At 40.3% G+C, this 23,190-nt stretch overlaps 1 protein-coding gene across 2 annotated transcripts; it reads right to left on the bottom strand.

Annotated features, from left to right (window-relative positions):
- Window positions 1-1,090: 1,090 nt before the first annotated feature.
- Window positions 1,091-22,857, bottom strand: ZFP1 (ZFP1 zinc finger protein). Of its 2 annotated transcripts, none has more exons than XM_049622625.1 (4): window positions 22,359-22,857; window positions 16,961-17,019; window positions 6,051-6,177; window positions 1,091-4,492 (listed from the first exon to the last, which is right to left on the bottom strand). In XM_049622625.1, the coding sequence occupies exons 2-4, from the start codon at window positions 16,973-16,975 to the stop codon at window positions 3,417-3,419; spliced, it is 1,218 nt and encodes a 405-aa protein (XP_049478582.1). In that variant the 5' UTR covers window positions 16,976-17,019; window positions 22,359-22,857; the 3' UTR covers window positions 1,091-3,416. The 2 variants fall into 2 exon arrangements, with proteins under 2 accessions (XP_049478582.1, XP_049478583.1); XM_049622626.1 differs by lacking the exon at window positions 22,359-22,857 and adding an exon at window positions 21,719-22,339.
- Between the last annotated feature and the right edge of the window lie 333 nt (window positions 22,858-23,190).

Below are 23,190 nucleotides of genomic sequence, written 5' to 3'. Positions count from 1 at the left end.
TCTGTTTTCCCTTCAGGCTTCCTCTTCTTTCTTCCTTCTTCTTTGGGTTAAAGATACTTTTGGCTTTCTGTTTTATCTATTGGCATCTTAGATATACCTCTTCTCATGATTTTTTTTTTTTTTGGTGGTTCTAGATTAAAATATGTAAACTTTTCATATTATTCTTAGAGTTAGTATTGTACCACTTCATGTACTTTGAGCAGATTCCTTACCTCTCTGAACTTGCTTCTTCATTTTAAATAAGAATAATAAACTTGTCTCATGGGTTAACTATTAAATGAGCTAATGCATATAAAGCAAATAGCAGCATGTTGCCAAGAGCAGAATAAGCAAGCAATACTACTCAGCATCATCACTAATAGAAGTACTGTAATTACTACTGGTCTGGTGGCAGCTGCTGTTGCTAGTATTTATTAGCACTTGACCTCCTGAGGCCACAGGGGAGCCATATTGAGCATTCTCAGCAGCTTAACCTGTTTGAGGTCAAATTTTTCCACCTGCTATCGATCACCTATTCCTCCAGATGGCCTGTTTATCAATGAGTCTGTCGCAGCAGGGTACCTGTCAACTGCCCCTTCCTCGCCTAGGCCTGGCTATCCTTTGCCCACTCTTGAGGCTGTTCCTGCACCTAGTTCAGCCAAACCAGCTGAGCACAGCTAGTCCTTACCCCACCCCTAGGCTGATCCTTATCGCAAACAAAACCCGAGTTGATTTTCAACAGTACAGCATCTGTTGTCCTGAGCAAAGTGATCTGAGGCCAGTCCCACAGGCCTCCCACTACCTTCAAACACATACTTCCCAGTGTGAGAGGACGTCCTACATCTTGGTCTCTCCCCCTCTTTTTTAAAATGTTTATTTTTGAAAGAAGAGTGAGAGCGGAGGAGGGGGCAGAGAAAGAGGGAGACACAGAATCCGAAGCAGGCTCCAGGCTCTGAGCTGTCAGCACAGAGCCTGACACAGGGCTTGAGCCCACGGACTTGGAGATCATGACCTGAGCTAAGTTGGACGCTTAACCGACTGAGCCACCCAGGTGTCTGTCTTTACTATTTTTGTGTGTGTGTGAACGGTTTCGTTGTGTGAACAATGAATGCCAAATACAGGTTTTCATGGAGAACACAGCCTCACACACAGCATACAGCTATGAAAGCTAGAGCTGGAGAACAGCACAGAGCTGTTTGTTATGGAGGAAGGGAACCTGCCTTGTGTTATGGCGTTAACTAATGTTAATTACTTAGCTGCATGAAGACTTAGCGTATTGTTTTAGTATAAATGAGGGTTAACTTAGGGACCGAGGAATACATGAGCAATTTTCCATTGGACTTAATGGTAATTATGTTGATATAGGAGAATGCTATTCTCCAGGTCCATAAATTAATAAAAATACACACAGATATACATACATGTAAGGTTTTTAGACCTTTATTTTAAAAACATGGTGTACACACAACCTCCCCCCCCACCCCCCCAATCTGATGTGGAGGCATCTGCTCCTACACATTCTTTTCCATGGAACACCAGCCAGCCATGGCATATTTTTCTGCAGTTTATTCAATCATTCTCTTAGTGATGGTTGTTCACATTTTCTTTTGTCCTTATCAAAAAATACAATATACATTGATAAACATATAATCTTAAGTACTGGCACTTTATTTTTTCTTAGGGATAGATCCCCAGGAGTGAGACTCCTGGATTAAACAGTATGTATATATTTTTTAAATGTTTATGTAGAGAGCGAGCACAAGCAGGGAAGGGGCTGAGAGACAGGAAGAATCCCAAGCAGGCTCCATGCTGTCAGGGTGGAGCCCAATGGGGGACTCGAATTCACGAACCATGAGATCATGACCTGAGCAGAAACCTAGAGTCGATGCTTAACCAACTGAGCCACCCAGGTGCCCTGAAGGCTACACATATTCCTGATGTTCAGAGACAGAGTCGCAACTTACATTTCTAACAGCAGTGTGTGAGGTGAATCTTCTTCCCTGCTTCCTTGCCAGTAGTAGACAAGATGACAATTTGAGAAAGACAAACTTACTGGACTATAGATGTTCGGTGAATCTGTTCAGAAAGTCACTCACATTCCTGGGTGGTCACAGCACATCAATGATATTCAAAAACAAGGAAAAAGAAAGGCCAGTTCCCAGTGACAATTCTAGTGTGTGATTCATGACTGACAGGGAGAGGAACTTGGGAATCTGAAGTCAATAGTAAGATACTTTACCTCTGAGTTAGGCAAGAAGTTTTTTTAGGTTGTTAAACACATCTGGAGAGATCACTGAAAAGTCTAACTTAAAAGTGTGTGTGAACCTTTAAAAGAAAGGCTTAACTTTTACTCAGGTTCCAAAGGGAAATGCTTCTGGCTGATGACAGTGAAACCCAGGGAGTGAAAATGCCTCCTTTAAACAGGATGTGGCAAAAATGCATTTTTAAAGTGGGTTGTGCACGTGGACATTTGAAAAAGCACTAAGACATTTAATTTTCTTCTCTGAAGTCTCTGAAATGTAACATTTGTGAACCACATACACATCCTACTTTTTGTTAAGACAATCCATAAAATATTAAGAGAAACAGGAGAACACAAAAAAAAGCACAAGTAGTTTATGGGTTACACAGTATGTTAAAAGACATGCATTTGTATGTAAACACCCCACTGCAAAGGAACTGCGCACGAGGGACGTGGGCACTCTCTCCAGCTGTGGTGCCTACACTGAGTGACAGCCCACAGTGGTCTTTCACTCCCTAAATCCCCTCTTAATTATCTCTCACTTATATATTGATGTGAAGAATGCTTTTAGCAACCTCCGAAGCAAGTTAAACCTTCAACATTGTCTTCTGTTTATTGAAGAGGCAGCTGAATAACGACGGTCCGACCAACTTACCTATGCCAGCAAGTAGCAGGAGAAAACATAAGCTACACGCTACTAAAACTGTGACCTAGTTCATGTGGAATGCGTACTGGGTTGTAAAGGTACTGAAAGACACGTGGTGTTTAGTATGGAAAATCTTACTCATGTCCTATCAGAGGACAAGAATTTCCAACTCCCAGTGACTGTGTTAAATTTACATGTATAGATGTAAGACAAGATTTGTGTTTTGGGGCATAATCTCATACACAGCCACTCAACTCCCGGGGTATGGCCTGCAGATCCTTTATGCTGCTGCCCAGAATAATTCAAGATTTTAAAAAGCTCACTGTAACAGGACTACGCGTGTCTATTTACAACTGGATGTACGCTTTAGCTGGGCAGCATATCTAACTTTGGGTATGAGGCTGTTCTTAGGGGATCCTGTTTTTACCTGTGTTTTGATCTGATGGATTGTGTCCCCCCCGCATTTCCACGTTCCTTCAGTACCTTTGTGCAGTCTGTCCCCCCACTGGAAGGGTTCGGGTTTTTCCACAGAACAAGCTAGCTGCAGTCTCAGGGCTTTTCCCCCATGTGAACCCTCTGATGGACACTGAGTCGGGACTTCCTGCTGAAGGCCTTCCCACATTCAGAACACTCGTATGGTTTCTCTCCTGTATGGATTCGCAAATGTAATCTCAGGGTTGACCTCTGGCTGAATGTCTTGCCACATTCGGTACATTCATAGGGTTTCTCTCCCGTGTGAGTTCTCATGTGTATGATCAGTTGTGAGTTCTGGATAAAGGATTTTCCACATTCACTGCACTCATAGCGTTTCTCCCCCGTGTGAATTTTCTGATGTATAATGAGGTTGGACTTTTTGAAGAAGGTTTTTGCACATTCGTTACACTCATAGGGTCGTTCTCCTGTATGAATTCTCTGGTGGGTAGTAAGTTCAAACTTCTGGGCAAATGTCTTGCCACAGTCACTGCACTCATAGGGCTTCTTCTCCATATGTGCCCTCTGGTGAACGATGAGGTTTGACTGGTGGGTGAAAGCTTTTCCGCATTCAATACATTCAAAGGGTTTCTCCCCCGTATGAATTCTTTGATGTTTAATGAGGTTTGCCTTATGGGAGAAGGTTTTCTTACACACGTTACATTCATAAGGTTTTTCTCCAGTGTGTATTCTCTTGTGACTAATGAGGAGTGACTTAAAGGAGAAAGCCTTGTCACAGTAATTACAAATAAAAGGTTGTACCAAATTTCGTATTTTCTGATGTTTAAAAATGGCTTCTTTAAAGACTTTCCCACTTTTATTATAGTCAGAGTATTCCAACCCATGATGGGTTTTCTCTTGCTTCAGATAGAGGAGTGCTTTTCCAAATCCATTACACTCATCAGCTCTCTTTCTTATATAGCTTCTATTACCATTAAGTAAGTCTGAATTAGACTTCAAGGTTTTTTCATATAAGTCGTATTTATAGGGTACTTGCCTTAAGGAAACAAAATCTGTGCTCAGATTAAATGTTTTTTCAAAGAGATTACCTCTTTCCTCAATTGGGGTTTGGTTCTTAAAAATGATAAATGGTCTCGCCTGCTCATCTGGGTTGCTGGGGTCCCGCTCCATCTGGTCGTCAGCTTTCCACACCTCTAGGAAAGAGCACACGAGACACGCTGTCAGCCCCTTCCTGCCATGTTAGAGAATGTGAAGTCTCCACCAATGTTCCATCGTAGGGCTGTCTCTGTGTGTGGGATCCGGGCTTCCAGGATTAAGAAGTCTCCGTTGCAAATTTTGCCTAGTTCTTAAGCTTGGAAAGACCAAAAAAGCCTGTGGCAAAAAAAGAATGGAAGCTGACAATGGACTCGAGTAGCACTGCCAGATTACAGAACGACCTTAAAAGGTAAAATGAAATAAAAACACAGGGCAGCAGACAGGGCACAAATGACGTAGGCAAGCTGACAAGTCGAGGGATGCAGGAGGTTCAGCGTGTCCTCAGGGACACGGAACAGTCAGCACAGACCAAGAGAACAAGTGGACGAAGATGCGAAGGGAACAGCAAGCAGCCTGGGCAGATCTGAGTTTAGCAACTGCCACTTAGGCTCTGAGCTGCTGTGGTCAGACGGGCACTTCCTCTCCACACTCCTAGTCTCTCTCCCGGTTTTTTTCTCCTCTGCTCTTGCAAGCCACACACCTTGCTAACAGCAATGCTCCTCACAGGCCTGCAGACATAATCCTCCCGCCAAGATCCAAATCTCTCATGTACAACTTTTGCAAATGGATGACAAGATCCAGAACCCATAGTCTGAAGGAAATAGAAAATAAATCCAAGGGTTCAAGATCCTTGCGACAGAATCATGTGTTTTACTTTTTTCCATTGAAACACCTTATTTTTTTCCTTCTAATGTGTTCGATCTCTTCTCTAAACAGGTCTTGGCGCTGCTGTTAGCGGAAGCAATCTTAAGGATCAGACTGACCCAGCCTTGACATTCCTGACTCTGGTGATCTTGCTGGCATTTGTGTCTAGGACAATGCATCACTCTTAGACTAAAGAAGAATCTATTACACCAATTCCATCACCTAAAATATCAAAGTCACCATTCTGGCAAACTGGGAATACGAATGAAAGAGGAGCTAATCACAAAGGTTTAAGACAGGTTAGGTAAATGTCAAGGGTCAAGTGTGAGAGAAAAATATAAAAGTTCAACAAAAAATGTTAAGCAGAGACAGACGATAGTTGGAGGTAGGATTTTGATATCTGAGGAATCATCTGGTATTGGCCATCTTTTAAGGTTTAAGGATCTGAAAAACTGATCCTTAAAAAATATTTGAAAATAGTTCAACCTATTCATGACCCCTAGGATGTTGCGTGGATTGGCTTCTGATGCTCCTTCCCTCTCTTGACATCTTCCCCAGAAAGTTCTGACCTGACCGTTCTTGCTATGCTATCTACACCTCTTGCTGTTGTTCCAACTTGAAAATCACATCTGGCTCGACAATATCAGAGAACTTGACGGCGGAACACAGCTCCCAACTGCTTAGACTTGAGAAATCCCCCAAATAAAGAAGGCAGAACTGTCTCTCGGCTTTAACACCTGAAGCCGCAGACCACAACCACATGGTAGTAATTCAGAAGCGCAGAATTTTTGGTAAGTGAGCAAGGACACAGATGCTAGGCCAACACGGAGCTGCACTAAAAGCTGTGCTTACCCACTGAGAGTAAATTGCTGTAATTCTCCAGCATCACGTCCATGTAAAGGATCCGCTGTGAGGGGTCCAGCTGCTCCCATTCCTCCTGAGTGAAGTCCACAGTCACATCGGTGAACGAAACCGATCCCTGAAACGGCATATTGCTCAGATGGCTATTCGTTCTGAAATGATCAGCATTTGGCAATGGAGGAAGGATATGTGAAAATTTATTCTTACCTTGTAAAATCTACATAGGACGCCGACTGTACATCTTCACTGTTTTCTCATGTTTCCAAAAAATATGTTTATAAATAAAACATTTATGTAGATCCCCTAGATCTCTGGCACTTGCCATATAGAACAGGTATCTAAGATTAATAAAATACTGTTTCTCCTCTGAAAATATGTAGAGGAAGATAAATAGGTAAACAAATACACAGTATTTAATGTTATCTGGACAAAGATGATACTCCTAGATATTCGTGTTGGGGGGTATCAAGTCAGACATTATTAAAGAGTTAATTAAACCTTCAAATATTTAAAGGCAGCAGACGAACTTCCAATTACCAGGCAAAATGTCAGACGTAAGTAGAGATCTCTCTACCATATCCAAGCCATACCAATGGTGCAAAAGCAAAAATAAACAAATGGAACTATATCAAACCAAAAAGCACCTGCACAGAATGGAAACCACCAACAGAATGAAAAGGCACCCAACTAAATGGATAAAATATTTGCAAATCATCTGATAAAACAATCCAATTAAAAAATGGGCAGAATATCTGAACAGACATTTTTCCTAAGAAGACCTACATACGGCCAACGGATTCAAGAGAAGATGCTCAGCACATCACTAGAGAAATGCCAACCAAAATCACAATGAGAGATTACCTCACATCTGTTAGAATGGCTGTTATCAACAAGAGATCACAAACGTTGGTGAGGATATGGAGAGAACGCTGGTGCACTGCTGGTGGAAAGGGAAACTGATACAGCCACTTGGGAACACACTGTGAAGGTTCCTCAAAAGATAGAACTATCACATGATCCAACAATTTCACTTCTGGGTATTTATCCACAGAAGATAAAAACACTAACTTGAAAAGATCTATGCACACCCACGTTCACTACAGCATTATTTACAATAGCCAAGATAGGGAGACTTAAGCGTCCGATAATAGACAAACAGATAAAGAATATGTGGCATATATACACAACGGAGTATTTCTTAGCCATAAAAGAGAAAATCTGGCCACTTGCGACATGAATGGATTTTGAGGACATCATGCTAAGTACAGTAGACAGATACTGTATCATCTCACCTCTATGTGGAATCTAAAACAAAACACAAAAACCAAAACAACCAAGTTCATGCATACAAAGAACAGATTGGTTGTCAGGGTGGGGAATGAGCTAAATGGGGTAAAGGGGATCAAAAGGTATAAACATCCAGTTTTAAAATAAATACAACATAGGGATGTAACGTACAGTGTGGTAATCACAATTAACAATACCGTATCGCATATTTGAAAGCTGCTAAGAGAACAGATCTTAAAAGTTCTCATTACAGTTAAAAAATATATATATATATATTTGGTGATGGATGTTTACCAGACTTCTTCTCATCATTTAGCAATATATAGAATTACCGAATCATAACGTGGTACACATAAAACTAATAATACTATATGTCATTCTATCTCCATAAAAAATTAAAAATCAGGTGTGCCTGGGTGGCTCAGCCAGTTAAGCGTCCGACTTCCGCTCAGGTCATGATCTCAGAGTTTGTGGTTCAAGCCCCACGTCGGGCTCTGTGCTGACAGCTCAGAGCCTGGAACCTGCTTCTGATTCTGTGTCTCCCTCTCTCTCTCTGCCCCTCCCCGACTCATGCTCTGTCTCTCTCTGCCTCTCAAAAATGAAAATGTTAAAAAAAAAAATTAAAAATCAATAAAAAAGAATGTTCACAGTTAAATTTTCCATAGGACCCCAAAGCCAGAAAAACGAATGCTCATCAATAGATGGATTTCTTACGGTATGCTAAAATAATTGAGTGTTATAAAGCAATAAAAATGAACTAGTTCCAGCTACACAGTGAGGATTTCACAAGAGCTTCAAGAATCCTGGCTGTTTTCTATTTCTTGGCCTGAAAGACGACTACATGGATTTTCTTTATCTATATCCACCGGGCCAAATGATAGATGCAATAAGAACTTCTGTATGGCTGCCAGACCAACAGGGGGAGAAACCCGTGGCACATTACTTGGACTCAAGTTATGATAATTTAGAAATGACTCTACCATCAAATATGAAAAATGTCCGTATTCTCCTTATTTTCCATACTCCATACAAACAAAAAACTCAAAAACTTGATGAAACACAGTTCTGATACCATAGCATTAGATGTCAAGCATGACAGACTTCAAAAACTTTTGCCAAGACAGTATACAGTTTCCATCTGGAAGGAATGTGGTGTTCTGGCCAGAAAGCCTATGGTCATGAAGAGAGGTAGAGCTAAGCATATCTGACATCTAAACAGACCATTTCTTAATACCCCTCCCTCAACTCGTCCAACTATTAGATCCTCCTTGACTTACGATGGTTACATCCTGATTAACCCATTGTAATATGAAAAGAGAAGTCAAAAATGTTTTTTTTTAATGTTTACCTTGATTAGACATGGTTATTCACTACCTCCTGAAAACTGATAAACTAACCGCTAGCCCAGCATTCAACACCAGATTTCTTTTCCATCCCTCTTTCCCATGGCTTTCCTCTCTAAGCAAAGGTCTTCCCAGTAAGATCACATCTTACATCACACTTAGATGTGATCCTTCCTTATTGTGAGTTCCTATTCAGTTTTAAACCCTGGAGTATTTTGTTTGTATCTCTTGTGACAATCATTTTGCTTTCTTTTGTTAAAAGTGTCTTATTCCTTCCACTCTCCCCTCTGGATGTTAGACTTTTTAAGATTTTCCAAAACAACTCTCCTCAGACCACAGAAGACCATTAACCCCAAGAAGAACAAATGCAATCACATTATGCACATCATCACAAAACTGTTAAAAATCCCAAAAGAAAAAGGAGGCACTGCCTAAAAGGGCACAATAAAACTGCTAGCTGATTTTTCCACAGAAACAATGTAAGCCATTAAACAACAGAGTATCTTCAAAGTACTGAAAATGCTAGAATATGAGTTGGCAAACTTTCTACAACGGGCCAAGTAGTAAATATTTTAGATTCCGCAGACCACATGTAGTCTCAACTACAACCAATCAAGTCTGCCACTGCACCGTGAAAGCAGGCACAGGAAATACGCAAACACACAGGCACGGCTATGTTCCAAAAAAGCCTGATTCCTGGACAATGAAATGTGAAATTCATGTAATTTTCACATCGTGAAATACTATTCTTTTGATTTTTTTCATAGCCATTAAAAAAATGTAAAAACCACTCTTAGCTGTGAGCCATATAAAAGGAAGGCAGAATGCCATCTGGCTCAGGGACATAGTTTAACAGCCTGATCTAAAATGACAACTACTGCATAGTAAATGTCACATAAGTGCTAGCTTTTTTTACTGCTGTAAAACGATGTGAACCATAAAGAAGACAAACCTAGCAAGAATCAGTTGGACATAAAAAGCATCAGGGAGCAAATAAGTCAGCAAAATAAGTTATTAAAATACGTATATATGGGATGTTTCCGGGAAGGAGGTATTAAATAATTAGCTGAAACTAATTTTTGGATGCCAGAAACCTGGGAGTTGTGACACAGAGAAAGTATTTTGTTTGGAAGGAAAATATAAATCGTGATTAGCTTTTTAAGTTTTGTTTAAAATATAAGCTAAAAAAGAGTAAGTTAAACCTTTAAAAGAAATATAAAAATATAGTTTGACACACCAGAAGAAGAAAAATGCTCAAAGTGACAAGGAGAAGAAAACCAGTAATAAAATAAAATAGAATAAACATTTAATAAAAGGTCAAGACAAGTCTTTAAAAAAAAAAAAAAGACTTCAGACAAGTCTTCAAAAAAAAAAAAAAAAGACGCAAACTTAAATAACAAAGCCTTAAAAGGTACAGAAAAGCTAGCACAGGAACATTAATAATTCATTAAAAAAATTAGTGAAACAGAATTCCAAGAATATGTATATATCATGACCCCAAATTCTATCAATTCTATTTAATGTGTAAAAAATATGAAAAGAAGTGGACAGACCTGCACAAAACTTACAATATTGGCCACCTCTAAAGTGAGGAAACAATCTTTAATGGTCAACAGGATTTTAGCATTGAATAAGGTGACTTAATGCCAGGAGTGGGAGCCTGCTAAGGGAGGTCAGAACCATGATGGTGAGAAAGCGGATGAGACAGAATTCATGTGTGAATTGTGCAACATAACAGCCTTCAATACACATAGTGTATGGAAGCAAATAAGCCAAGATGTTCAGTCTTGACTTGGATACTGTAATAGGTTGACAATTATTAGGCTGGGCCATACTGAAATTACTGACAGGCAACTGTTGTACATACAAACACTGCTATTTCATATAGCTCAGCCTAATCCATTTTCATTTGTATTTCTCTGCATTTTCACGCTTCACAAAATCAAACCAAAAAAAGGTGAGAAGAACTATCTTAGGAACTGTCATGCAAACAGGAATTAAAACACAAATCATCAGGAAAAAATGAAAACAGTGGATACAAAGAGCAAATTCTACAAGTTTCAGGAGACAACTAAAAGGTCACGTTCTGATAGGTAGAAAGGCCTTTGTACTTCATGACTACAACACTAAAAAGCGATCACTTCAAAATTCCGAGAGAGGAAAACAACAATAAAAGCTGGACAAATACATATAACAACTTGCAGGTATTAGCAACCACTGCACGGCTACAATTAGTGAAAGAAGAGTGACCGTGACGGGAGGCCCACATTACCAACGATGATAAAAATGCTGAAAGAAAAAAATATATCAATCTTGAATTCTATATACAGCATAAATGTCCCTAAAGGTGATTTTTAAACAGTAGCGCAGAGAAATAGAACTGAAGTAGCAAGCGGCACTGTTGCTACATTGAAAAAAGAAAAATTAGCATTTGGGTCTGCAAAGCAACTGAGATTTGGGGGCAAAGCAATGAAGGTAAAGAAGGCATAGAGAAGGGGCTCTAAAATTCTGCACAAAAATTCACCTCAGATCTTTGGGTGGTTCCTAATATGTGCAAGTAGGAGGGAAAACCTCTAGGAGAATTAGTAGAGGGCAACAATTTTGTTCTGCCAGACAGTGAAATGATTGGCAAAACAAAACGTAACATTCTTCAGAGCAGAAGTGTGTGTCATACACGTCTACCATACAAACAAAAATGACGAGACACGTGAAAAACCAAAATAGCACAATAAAACAATAAACAAGAGATCAACAGTCAAAAGCATATGTAGAGAGAATCCGTAGGTTAGAGTTAGTACAGAAGACTTCAGATTAACTGTAAAGTAATATGCTAAAGAATACAGAGAGGGGCGCCTGGCTGGCTCAGTCAGCAGAGTGTAACTCTTGATCTTGGGGTTGTGAGTTTACGTAAGAGGAAAAAAAAATACAGAGAAAAAGATGAATAATGTAGATGAAAATAGGGGAATATTTCAACAAAGAACTGGAATCTACAAAAGGGAAGCATATGGACATTACAGAACTGCAAAAAGCGTTTTCAACTAAAATTTCAAACACACTGTATAGACTTAATAGCAGATTAGATTCAGCAGAAGAAGTGTGCACTCGAAGGCAGGCCAATAAGAAAATATCCAAACTAAAGCAGAGAGAAAAAAATGGGGAAAAGTTAAAACATAAGAAATGTGAAGTATGGCCCAAAAGTCTAATATACCATTGCTTAAAATGCTAAAAACAAAAAATATATAATGTGTAGTCTCACAGGTGGAGAAAAAAAATGGGACAGAAGCAATATTTGAGATATAACAGCTAAGAATTTTCCCCAATATGGTAAATATCATCAACCACAAATCTAAGAAACTTAATAAAGCCCAAGCAGAATAAATGTAAAGACAAGTATACCTAAACACATCACACTCGAACTGGTGAGCGCCAGAGAAAAACAGAGTATCTTGCAAGTGGCCAAAAGAAAAAGATTCCTTTCCTTCAGGGAAAAACAATAAAAGTGAAGACTCATTTCTTAACAGAAACCACAGAAGTGAGATAAAAACAGAACGTCATCTTTAACATACTTACGGAAAAAAGAAGCCCTAGAATTCTATCCCCAGGAAAAACGTTTTTCAAAACAAAGGTCAAAAGGCGTATAGAGACAAATAAAAGCTGCAAGAATTCACCGCAATATACTGTATACTGTTCTTGGACCATATCGAGGTGGTATAACATTAATTCAAGGTGATTAGTATATAAGCTATAATCCCTACAGAAGCCACTTAAAAAATACACCACCTCATCATAAAAAGGGAGATGTGGCTATATTTATATTGCCAGAGATAAAGAGGAGGATTCCAAAATGACAGAAGGGTAAGTCCGTCAGGAAGACAGAACAATCATAAACGTGCATGCGCTCAATGACACAGCTTCAAATTACATTAAGCAAAAACTGACAGAACCAGAGCAACGGATGGACAAATCCACATTCATGCTATCCATCAAGCAAGTATCACAATGGAATGAAGATATTTTCAGAAACGTAAAGCCTAAAAAAATGTTCTCCCGTACCCTTTCTTAAGAAGATACTAAAAAAGGTACGCCAATAAAACAACAGTGACCCCAAAAAAGACAAAGACATGGGAAGAGGCAAACGAAAGATCGATACCAGAGCTGAAGGAAATCCCCAGGAGTTCGAAGGAGACTGCAGGGTGGCAGGGACGTCTATCGACACCAAACTGCTTGTCGTACATGGGAACAGTGCAACTCAAAAGCAGGCGTTTGGAGGGCCGTCATACACAAAAAGCCTCCTGCCACGGGACCACCTTTTTCACCCGAGGGCGGAATGCCTGGGTGAGCCTGGCCCAGTTTCTTATTTGCACTCAGTCTGACTTGTTTTCAACGTGTGCTGGTGACATCTCCTACTTCTACCTTCCGCACCAGGCTGCCCTGCATCAGATGACACTCCACCTTACACAAGCGTCCTGCTTTGGTGGACTCCTGACACTTGGCAGCTACCACTAGGCTAAGAAGCAGCGAATACAGGCAACCACCTGGTTTAATTCTATTTCTACCAGACATTCAATACCTGATTCACACTTTGACCCTGCCAGATAGGCCAACCATGTGAGCCCTATGTTTTCCTATGTTTCTCATGACCTTGCCAATGACTTCTCCGAACGGAATTTTTGGAAATTCTCAGAAAAGCTGAAGCCAGACTGACTCAGAGACTGTATTCAGCTCATCTTCTCCTAGAAACCTTTATCCAATACCAGCAAAATTGCAGGACACAACCAGACTTATGCTTATTGGATAACTTTTGACACACTGCTTCCCCAGTAAGGCGGTATCATTTTAGACTGTCACCAATAATGCATGCGTGGTTTCATCTCTCTTTGGTTAATACTGCCTAATAAAACTTTAAAATAAACAGCGATTAAAACAGAACAAAACAACCCAAGTCTTGACAAAAGGGAACATGGGTGCATATAAGGACATCTTAAATCTTAGGGTCTGGAAGCAAAAGAAAAGAGAACTCCACCGATCAGAAAGAAAATTATGCAACACAAGGCAATATAAACTCCAGTTACAGTTTCTCAAAACTAAATTTTATGTTGATGAGGCATGTATGTAGATAAGTGGTAAAATCTTTAAGAAAAGCAGGGGAGGGGCACCTAGGTGGCTCAGTCAGTTAAGCATCCGACTGTTAATTTTGGCTCAGGTCACAATCTCACAGTTTGTGGGATCGAGCCCCACATCAGTCTCTGTGCTATCAGCACAGAGTCTCTCTCTGCCCCTCCCCTGCTTGCTCTCTTTCAAAATAAACTTTAAAAAAAAAAAGAAAAGAAAGAGGGGCGCCTGGGTGGCTCAGTTGGTTGAACATCTGACTTGGGCTCAGGTCACGATCTTACGGTCTGTAGGTTCGAGCCCCACGTCAGGCTCTGTGACAGCTCAGAACCTGGGGCCTGCTTCTGATTCTGTGTCTCCTCTCTCTCTGCCCCTCCCCCACTCATACTCTCTCAAAAATGAATAAAAAAACATTTTTAAAAAATTAAAAAAAAAAAAAGAAAAGCAAGGGAGTAATCGACAAAAATGTCAAGATAGAGGATACCTACTAGGATGATTCAATGGGAGAATGTATCATCAAGAACAGAGAATGTTCTAATTTTTTTTTTAATGTTTATTCAGTTTTGAGACACAGACAGATAATGTGAGCAGTAGAGGGCAGAGAGAGAGGGAGACACAGAATCCAAAGTAGGCTCCAGGCTCTGAGCTGTTAGTACAGAGCCTGATACAGGGCTTGAACTCACGAACCACAAGATCATGACCTGAGCCAAAGTGAGACGCTTAACGACTGAGCCACCCAGGCGCCCTGAGAATGTTCTAGTTCTTAACTTGGGTAAGGTACATGGGTGCCCATTTTCTTATTATTCTTTAATGCACACATATTTGTTATACATATTGTTATGATGTACATAAAAGTATTACAATGCCTTATATACTCTGTTCCTTACACAATAAAATAATAAGGAAACGCTAAGTTTTTTTACGGAAAGACTTCGGATATGTTACTGAGTGATAAAAATACAAAATTGAGAGAATGAAAAGACAAGGCACAGATGGGGAGAAAATCTTGGCAAAACACATACCTGATAAAGGAATGGTATCCAAAATATATATATAAGAATTCTTAAAAATCAACAATATGAAAACAACCTGATTTAAAAATGGGTTAAAGACCTTACTACACACCTCATCAGTGAAAATACAGAGATGGAAAATAAACATATGAAAAGATACTCGACATCATGTCATTAAGGAACTATAAATTACAATGAAATACTGCTGCACACCTACGAGAATGGCCAGAATCCACCACGCCGGCAGCACCAAACGCTGGCAAGGATGTGGAGCAGCAGAACTCTCACTCACTGCCCGTGCGGGTGCCACATGGCACAGCCACCTTGAAAGACATTTTGGCAGTGTCTCACAAAACCAAACCTACTCCTACCATACGATCTAGCAGTTACGCTCCTCAGTACCTACCTAAATAAGTGACTTTATCCGCACACAAAACCCTGCACGTGAGTGTTTGTAGCAGCTTTATCCAAAATTGTCAAAACTCGGAAGCAGCCATTCAATAGGTGAGTGGATACATAAATGGTGGTACATCCACACAACAGAATATTATTCAGTGGTAAAAAAAGATGAGCTATCAAGCCATGAAATGATATACAAAAACCTCAAATGCATATTTCTAAGTGAAAAAAACCACTGGTTACACACTGTATGACTCCAGCTATATGACATTCTGGAAAAGGCAAACCTATGCAAACAGTTAAAATGATCACCAATTTCCAGGGGCTCAGGGAGGTGGGGGCTGAGCGGGTGGGGCGGGAAGGATGAATAGATGAGGCACAGGGGATTTTTAGAGCAGGAAACTATACCGTATGAAACTTCAATGGTGGGTACGTGTCATTATGTATTTGTCAAAATCCACAGAACGTACAACGCCAAGGATAAAACCTAATGTAAGCTACAGATTTTAAAGTGTTCATATTGGTTCATGAACAGCATCAGGTGTACCACATTAATGCAAGATGTTAATAACAGGGTAAGCTGTGTGTGTGGAAGGAATGAAGGAATACACAAAAACCCTGTACTTTTCACTCACATCTTCTGTAAACTCAAACTGCTCTAAAAAATGAAGTCTAGTAATTAAAAACAAAACACATATAAACAAATCAGCATGATTAATATGCTTCCTATAATAACCTGTATTTGTACTCATGTAAATATGTACATATAAACTCTGAAAAGCTACTCAAGTGGGGAGTCTGGGTGACTCAGTTGGTTAAGCGTCTGACTTCAGCTCAGGTCATGATCTCACAGTTTGTGAGTTCGAGTCCCACATCAGGCTCTGTGCTGACAGTGCAGATCCTGCTTCGGATCCTATGTCTTCCTCTCTCTGTCTCTTCCCAGCTCGTACGCATGGGCACGCACGCACACTCTCTCTCTCTCAAAAATAAACAAACATTAAAAAAATAATAAAAAGTCTGGGGCGCCTGGGTGGCCCAGTCAGTTGAGTGTCTGACTTCGGCTCAGGTCATGATCTCATAGTTCGTGAGTTCGAGCCCTGCATCAGGCTCTGTGCTGACAGCTCAGAGCCTGGAGCCTACTTCAGATTCTTTGTCTCCCTCTCCCTCGGCTCCTCCCCTGCTCACATGCTGTCTCTCTCTTTCTCAAAAACAAATAAAGATTAAAAAATAATTTAAAAAAATAATAAAAAGTAAATAAAAAAGAAAGCTACTTATGAAAGTAATGACAGTAAAGCTACTCATGAAAGCTACTCATGAAAGTAATGGTATTGTGGAAGTCTGGGGGGAGAATTTAATACACACCCAGATATTTACTGAGTTTTTTGGCATCCTAATTTGACTGAAAAAGTAAGATACACACAAAATCCTGCATTTGCAGTGAAGAAAGCTATACAAAACAACCAGAGACAAACTGATAAACCCATCGTTTCTGGGGATGTTGTCCAAAACACCATCTGTATGAAGGTCCATAAAATTTACTCAGACCCGATATCAGAGAACGAAGGAGATGCCACTCATAATCAATTCAAGACAATTAACTTGGTTTGCTTTTTGGCTGCTGGTATTGATCAATTATTCTTACTACATTTTCCTTAAGTTTTGCTCATCTCTGCCTTTATATTTCATTTTCTTGGTCCTTATAAACTTCCTCAAATGCACTGAAAAAACAAAATTGGGAAAAACAACTCACCTGGGATTTGTTCATTTTTTGTAGTTTTGGGGTAAAGGCTGAGAACTATGAAGGCCGAACTGAAAGACAGAAAAAGGAAGATACTGTTATTAATGATGTGACTTGCTTTGGAACTCCTACAATGACTTATTTACAAGTCCTTACACATCATTGGGGAAAACACCACCTACTGGGAGAGTCCCTTGCCCTCTTCAGAAGGGACCTAAACAATCATGGTGGCAACACTTACCTTCAATCAAACATTACGAAACACCAGAAAAGGCCAAACTAAGACAACCCACTATCAAGAGACAAAGCAATCAACACAAACTTCAACTGATGATTATCAGACAGAGAATTTAAAATAACTATGATTTATATTTTAGAAGCTTTAATGGAAAAGGTGGACAACATAAATAAATGGGAAATTTCAGAAAAGATGAAAACTGCAAGAAAAAATCAAATGGAAAAGAAAGCAAGAAATTACCCAAAATGAAACATAAAAACAAAGTAGAATGAAAAATTAAATAAATAGAGAATCCAAAGACTATAGTTCAATATCAAATGGCCTAACAAACATGTCATTGGAATCCCAAAAAGACAATCAAGAATGGGACAGAAGAGGTATTTGAAGACATAATGATTGAGGATTTTTAAAAAATAATGATATTAAACTATAGATCTAAGAAACTTAAATAGTTTATCTAAACTGAATAAATACCAAACCAAACAAATATGTAAGACATCATATTCAAACCACTGAAAACCAAGGTTAAATAAAAAGTCTGGAAAGTAGCCAGAGGGAAAAATGACACATTATATAGAGGAACTACATAAAGAATCACAGTCAATTTCTCATCAAAAACTATACAAGCCAGAAGACAATGCAGTGACATCTTTAAAGTATGTATGTATGTATGTATGTGTGTATTTATTTATTTAATTTATTTTTGGGAGTGTGTCATAGCAAGAGCAGAGGAGGGACAGGGAGAGAGGAAGACAGATAATGCCAAGCAGGCTCCATGCTGTCAGTGCAGAGCCCAGTGCAGGGCTCAAACTCATGATCTGTGAGATCACGACCTGAGCCAAAATCAAGAGTTGGCCACTCAAATGACTGAGCCACCGAGGTACCCCTATTTTTTATTTATTTTTTTTAGTTTATTTCTTTATTTTGAGAGAGAGAGAGAGAGAGAGAGACAGAGAGAGAGAGAGAGAACAAGCAGGGAAGGGCCAGAGAGAATTCCAAGTAGCCTCTTCACTGTCAGCAGAGAGCCCAATGCAGGACTCGAGCTCTCAAACTGCGACCATAACCTGAGCCGAAATCAAGAGTCAGACACTTAACCAACTGAGCCACCCAGGTGCCCCTGAAGTACTTAAAAAAAAAAAAAAAAAAAAAAGCAGGGCAACTATCAACCCAGTATTCTATACCCAGCAAATACATCCTTCAAAAAATGAAAGTGAAATCAAAACTTTTTGAACAAAAACAGAGAATTCATTACCAGTAGACTTGTACTAGAAGAAATATTTAAAGTAGTTTTTCAGGTAGAAGGAATATGATACCAGACAAAAACCTGGATCTACACAAGAAATAAAGATCTATGGGAATGCTTAAAATAAAGATGACTCTAAAGAAAACCTTCTTACTTTTAATCACTCTAAAAGACAAATGATTGTCAAAAAATAGCCCGTTAAGTTTTGTGGGCTTACGGCATATGTAAAACTACAACATATGATAGTACAAAAGATGGGATGATGAAATTGGAGAGTATATTATTATAAAGATCTTATATTACACGTAAAGCAGTAAAATATTACTTAAAGGTCCACTGTGATTAACTCCAGATTTGTATTGTAAATGCCAGGGCAACAACAAAAAAAATTTTTAAAGGGGTATAAGTGATAAGCTAATAGTGGAGGAAAAAAATGAAATCATAAAAGTACCAACTAATACAAAAGCAGTTGGAAAAAGAGTTAAATACGAATGAAGACCAACCAGGACAAGTAGAAAACAAACTAGCAAGATGGTAGATTTTAATTGAACCATCTTTTTTTTTTTTTTTAAATGTTTATTTACTTTTGAGAGAGACAGAATGCAAGTGGGTTAGGGGCAGAGAGAGAGGGAGACACAGATCTGAAGCAGGATCTAGGCTCCGCACTGTCAGCACAGAGCCTGATGCTGGGCTCCAACTCATGAGCTGTGAGATCATGACCTGAGCCGAAGTCGGCAGCTCAACCGACTGAGCCACCCAGGGGCCCCATAATTGAACCATCTTAATAACTGGTATAAAACACCAATTAAATGATAGAGGTTGTCAAACTGGATAAAAAAAAGGAAGGCCAACTGCTTTTTTTTTTTTTTAATTTCTTTTTTCAACGTTTTTAATTTATTTTTGGGACAGAGAGAGACAGAGCATGAACGGGGGAGGGTCAGAGAGAGAGGGAGACACAGAATCGGAAACAGGCTCCAGGCTCCGAGCCATCAGCCCAGAGCCCGACGCGGGGCTCGAACTCATGGACCGCGAGATCGTGACCTGAGCTGAAGTCGGACGCTTAACCGACTGAGCCACCCAGGCGCCCCGCCAACTGCTTTTAACTGTTTATAAGCGGTTTGTCTGAAATATAAAAACATAGCTAGATCAAAAGTAAAGGGATGAAAAAAAAGATATGCCTTGCAAACACTAACCAAAAGAGAGTGATTATATTAATATCAAAGTAAACTTCAGAATATTACCAGAAATAGAGTGATATTACATAACGTCACTGTGATAAACAACACCTGGTGAATGTGTCAAGTGGCCAGAAGGCATAACAATCCTAAATGTATATGTACCTAACAAAAGCATTTCAAAATACAAGAAGCAAAAATTGACAGAACTGAAAGAAAAAAAAAAACAGATAAATTCACAATTGGAGTGAATTTATCATAGTTGGAGACATCAATACTCTTTTCTCAGTGACAAAACAGGTAGATAGAAAACCAGTAAGGATATAGAAGAATAGAACCACGTTATCAACCACCCTGACTCATTTTGTATTTATAGAAGACTCCACCACCAGCAGCACAATAGTCATTAAATTATATATTAAAAATTCCCAAGATAGATCATATTCTTGGCCACAAAACAAACCTTTCATTCTAAAGAAATGAAATTTGTAACAAAGTGTATTCTTTGGTGAAAATAGACTTAAACTAGAAATCAATTACTAGAAAGAGATCTGTTAATTCCTTCTTTCCAAATACTTGGAAATTAAACAACAAATTCCTAAATAACCAAGGGTTGAAAAAGGAAGTCACAAGTTTAAAAAACCCATAGAACTGAATAGAAATGAAAGCACAACATACCAAAATTTGAGGGATATAACTAAAGTAGTATTATGGCATTAAATTATTACCTACATTAACTGTAACTACAAACAGTTATAGCATTAAACTGTATTAGAAAAGAAAGATTTTAATCAATTATTGCAGTTTCCACCTTAAGAAAGCAGAAAAAAAATTAATTAATTAGTTAAACCCAAATCAAGCATAAGGAAGGAAATAATAAAGTTAAGCATAGAAATCCATAAAACTCAAAACAGGGGGGTACCTGGCTGGTTCAGCAGGTTGAGCATCTGACTCTTGACTTCAGCTCAGGTCATGATCTCACAATTTGTGAGTTTGAGCCCTACTTGGGGCTCTGCGCTGACAGGGTGGAGCCTGTTGGGATTCTCTCTCTCCCCCGCCCCAACCATGCACTCTCATACTCTGTCTCTCAAGATAAACAAATAAACATTTAAAAAATCCCTCAAAACAGAAAAACAATAGAGAAATTCCATAAAACCAAAACCTGGTTATTTGAAAAGATCAATAATATTGATAAACCTCTAGCCATACTGACCAAAAGGGAAAAAAAAAAAAGGAGGGCATTAATTACCATTATCAAAAATGATGGAGGAGACACTACTACAGATGCTACAGATATTAAAGAGTTATTCTTTAATAATAAAAATAGAGGGACACCCAGGTGGCTCAGTTGGTTAAGCCTGGTGTGAGACCTGATTGTGGCTCAGGTCATGATCTCACAGTTAGTGTGGGTTAGTGAGTTCAAGTCCTGTGTCTGGCTCTGTGCTGACAGGGCAGAGCCTGTGTGGGATTTCTCTTTCTCTCTCTCTCTCTCTCTCTCTCTGCCCCTCCCCTGCTCATGCTGTCTCTGTCTCTCTCAAAATAAATAAACTTAAAAACATTTTTTTAAATAATAGATAACCATTAGCTATGCTAATTAAGGAAGACAAAAACAAAAAGGGGGAGAAATCCCAAATATACAAAATAAGAACAGTGGAAAATATCAACAAATACAAGAGAAAAAATATGAAATGATGGAAAAATGATTACATTTTCAACAATACACTACATAAGGATAAATAAAAATGATAACCTTTTTTTTAAATGACAAACTTCTATAAAGATTATAAAGTGCACTTAAGGGAGACAAAACAGGGCTTGAACACTGGGATGGCCTACAATATGATCCAACATCATAAAGGTGTCCATTCTCCCTAATTAAATGCAGCCATTAATCGGATCATAATAAAAGTATTGGCAGATTTTTAATGCGAATAATTCTAAAGTACCAGTGGAAATCATAAATCAACTTGCGTAATCTCAAAGTGGTAAAGGCTTCTGAGTGCCATAAAAGAGAAGAGCAGTAAATTCAACTACAAATTAATTCAAAACGCCTGCAAGGCAAAACTATCAGGGAACAAAATCAAAAGGAAAATGAAAAAACATGTGCCACTTACACAAAATACCGGGAGGCTCGGGTACTCCACCCATCTGAGCCTCCGGTTTTTCCTTCATTTGCAACTGAGAAACTAGCGACGTCACAGGCTAGGTGTGAGGATTAGAGGAACACTTAGCCGAAAAGGCTTTCGCAAAGAGGTCAGAGGTCTCCCCTGGTACGCCGCGTGCATCGGGAAACTTGCTGGGGCTTTCATTCCTCCCTGCACCAGGTGATGCTCGGGCACTCAGCACGCGGCTTCCGGGCGCCGCCAGGTGTGTGCGGCCCCGCCCCCGGCCTCGCCCCGCGCCCGCGGGGCCTGGTCACGCGCGCACCCGCCCGGGCTTCCGGACTCGCTCCCGCTCGACAGGAGACGCTGGCGGCCGGTCGGAGGCGCTTCTCCTGACAAAGGGAGGAAGGCGAGCCCTCGCCGCCGCCCTCCCTCGCCGCCGTCCCCGCCCCCGCACGTCCGGCCAGGCGGGCCCCGCCAGCCCCGTGCGGAGGACGGCGCGGGGCGGCCCCGGACACCGCCCCGAGGGTCACCGACGTCTGCAAGTCGCTGAAGTTTGGGCTCCCACCCTGCGCGGACAGGAGCCCATCCCTCATCTCCTCCTCCGCGGCCCCCAGCCCTCGCGTAGCTGCATGGCAGCCCCCCCTCATACCTGGAGGGGCACGGCCTCCACTTGTGGCTCAGTGCCAAGCCAGGTCACGGCGCCGGTCAGCGAAGATGCGCGGAGACCGGGGCCCTGTCACCCACTCGCGGCAGGAGGTGGGGGAAGGGCAGCCACCGGCGCGCTCGCAGCACTGCACAGGCGCAGATGCAAGGGCTGCTAGCCGTCCCAGGGTCCTCTGAGGGGTGGTTCATCCAACCTCGGGACTACACTTCCCATAAGTCTTTGGGGCCCCGCTGTAGGGACTCTCTGGAAAGTCTTCATTTAGTTTAGCGGGTGGCATGAGGCTAAAATAATCCCTGGCCTGGACGGTCCATTTACCGCAGCAAGGGTTATGGATTACAACCACCTCTTCCCAAATTAAAAAAAACAAACCTGACTTTGAAAGATTACGTAGGTAATCCATGATAACGTATTTAAATTAGAAAATATGTATAAAATAAAAGCAGGTATCTATTCTAATTTCTCAAAGATAACCGTATGTAACATTAAGTGCATACCTTTCTCACTTTTTAAAAATCTAATTGACCATGGGGCGCCTGGGTGGCTCAGTCCGTTAAGCGTCAGACTTCAGCTCAGTTCATGATCTCAAGGCCTGTGAGTTCGAGGCCCGTTTTGGGCTCTGTGCTGTCAGTTCAGAACCTGGAGCCTTCTTCGGATTGTGTGTCTCCCTCTCTCTCTACCCTTCCCCCACTTACGCTCTGTCTCTCAAGACGTGAATAAACGTTAAAAATATTTTTAAAAAATAAAAATAAAATTGATCAGAGGCGCTTGCGGAGCACGTGACTCTTGATCTCGGGGTTAAAGGCTTGAGCCCCTTGTT

This window comes from Panthera uncia (assembly GCF_023721935.1).
Source record: "Panthera uncia isolate 11264 chromosome E2 unlocalized genomic scaffold, Puncia_PCG_1.0 HiC_scaffold_20, whole genome shotgun sequence".
Lineage (NCBI taxonomy): Eukaryota > Metazoa > Chordata > Mammalia > Carnivora > Felidae > Panthera > Panthera uncia.
Note: the sequence above shows the minus strand (reverse complement) of the source record. Positions and strands in the feature narration are given on the sequence as shown.

Coding starts and splice junctions, on each gene's coding strand:
- ZFP1 (XM_049622625.1), bottom strand. Junction 4,493..6,050: donor CAGCAATTTACTCTCAGTGG/GTAAGCACAGCT, acceptor GCTCTTTCCTAG/AGGTGTGGAAAGCTGACGAC.